The 1,703-nt window shown below is 50.3% G+C and overlaps 2 protein-coding genes across 2 annotated transcripts in view; one reads left to right on the top strand and one right to left on the bottom strand.

The window, feature by feature from the left end:
- GUITHDRAFT_117855 (hypothetical protein) overlaps positions 1 to 246 on the top strand; it is a gene marked incomplete at both ends in the record, with an annotated part of 2,852 nt that extends 2,606 nt beyond the window's left edge. The window contains one exon of the mRNA XM_005822864.1: positions 7 to 246. Coding sequence (XP_005822921.1) covers positions 7 to 246 — 240 coding nt within the window. The remainder of the gene's footprint in view (positions 1 to 6) is intronic.
- A 52-nt stretch (positions 247 to 298) lies between these two features.
- GUITHDRAFT_117854 (hypothetical protein) lies at positions 299 to 849 on the bottom strand (the record flags this gene model as incomplete). Its single annotated transcript, XM_005822863.1, has 2 exons — positions 299 to 582; positions 762 to 849. The coding sequence occupies 2 exons, from the start codon at positions 847 to 849 to the stop codon at positions 299 to 301; spliced, it is 372 nt and encodes a 123-aa protein (XP_005822920.1).
- Between the last annotated feature and the right edge of the window lie 854 nt (positions 850 to 1,703).

The following is a 1,703-nucleotide window of genomic DNA, read 5'->3' as shown; positions in this document are numbered from 1 at the left end:
ACCAAGGAACAATTGCGTGTTGAGATCAAGCGAGAGGCTTCGCATCAGATCTTGGAAGGCCGTCAAGCTCGCAACGACGGCGAGAAAGGAGCATGGGCGAAGGACATGGGTGCTGAGCCCATGGCTCCTGAAGTAGAGAACGCAGTTGGTGTCCGCACAACCGCCGCCAGTCTTCAACCCAGCGATGACAGCATCGAGAGTAGCGCTAGGATATTCGCAAAAGTTGGTGTTGACGGTTTTCAATGAGCTGCAGCAAGGCTTGGGAACAGGAACGGTCGTCGTCGAGGTGCAGTCCGAGTCAGTCATGCATCCAGTCACTGTGGTAAGCAACGGACAGTACGCGGCGCAGTCGGATCCCTTTGCCTTCTGCGATCATGAAACAAGTCACTAGGCTGTAGGCAAGCAAGCCAGCTTCTCTCTGACTTACAACGCCAGCGCACTGTGCGTCGATCTTAGCCTTGCAAGCTGCATTGTCAGCCGGTGCTACGAGCTTGTGTGCAGCGATCAAGGCGTCGACGCCAGCATCAGCCACAGCTTTCGACGCGCAGCTTCCGTACTTGAAAGTCGTCTCGGGGCATCCGCCTGCGTCATAGGTCAGCACAAGCATCTGTGAATCACTTACACGGTGAAGAAGATCTACAACCCGATACGACACCAAGAGGACGATGAGGAGGAGGAGCAAGAGGACGAGGAGGATAAGGACAAGCACGAGAAGGACTCAAGAAGCAGAAGAGCCTGAGAGACAGGAGGGAGGGAGCTACCGTTGGTGGCCTTCTTCTCAGAGATGTAGCATGTGGTAGCAGCAGTAGCCGCCACGAGGGTGAGGCAGAGGAAGGATCTGAAGAGCATCGCGATGGAGCGTCGGCTGCGTGGTCAGTCGGGTTTTATACTCTTGGTTTTTTTTTCTACAACTTTGGAGGGAAGTTGATATTCTTGAAGATGCTGTGCAAAATTTGTAATGGTGAGATGAGTATCTTGAAGTGGGTTCAAATCCGCCTCACGAGAGCTTGCGTTGAAGTTGACCGTGTGTTTTGAAATGCTCGGGCTAACTTTGAAGAGAGAGAGGGAGGGTTTGAAAAGAATTGACTTCCCGCGAAACATGAGGCACTGCTCCATCTTTGGTTTGAAAGGAGCTTTGAAATGTTAGGGAGATTTTTGAAGAGATGAGAAGACGATTCCGAAAAATATTACCTTCTGGTAAAAGAATATAAGGTAGCTACCGTTACTGCTCATTCGTACCAATTATTAGTCAACTCCGATGTCAGCGCCCGACTAGTAAAATGAACGAGGCGGCTCCGATCGAACGGGCGGGGGGTCAGAATTGAGCCACCGACCCCATCATGTGACACTGGAGTGAGGACCGGTATGTTCGATAGCGAATTCTTCTTGTGAAAGGGGTAGGGGGTGTGGGTGTTGAGGGGTGGGTGTTCGGAAGGGGTACGAAAGGAAGGTTGAAAGGGGGGTTTTAAAAGGGGTGGGGTAAAGTTACAAAATGGAAAGTGAAGTTTGAAAGATGTGGATGATTATTGTAAGGAAAAATTGATGAAGCGGAAAATGATTACATAAAATTTTTGTTGACAGGAAATTGATGATTGCCCTGAGCATGATGATTCAGCCTGGCTCGTGGGGGGCAGCCATAGTAAAGGCAAGAATTGCTCATCAACATAGAAATACTATGACCATCATGTCGGAACCCCAGGAGC

Source organism: Guillardia theta, assembly GCF_000315625.1.
Source record: "Guillardia theta CCMP2712 unplaced genomic scaffold GUITHscaffold_117, whole genome shotgun sequence".
Classification (NCBI taxonomy): Eukaryota; class Cryptophyceae; order Pyrenomonadales; family Geminigeraceae; genus Guillardia; species Guillardia theta.
This window is presented reverse-complemented; position numbering and strand designations above follow the sequence as displayed.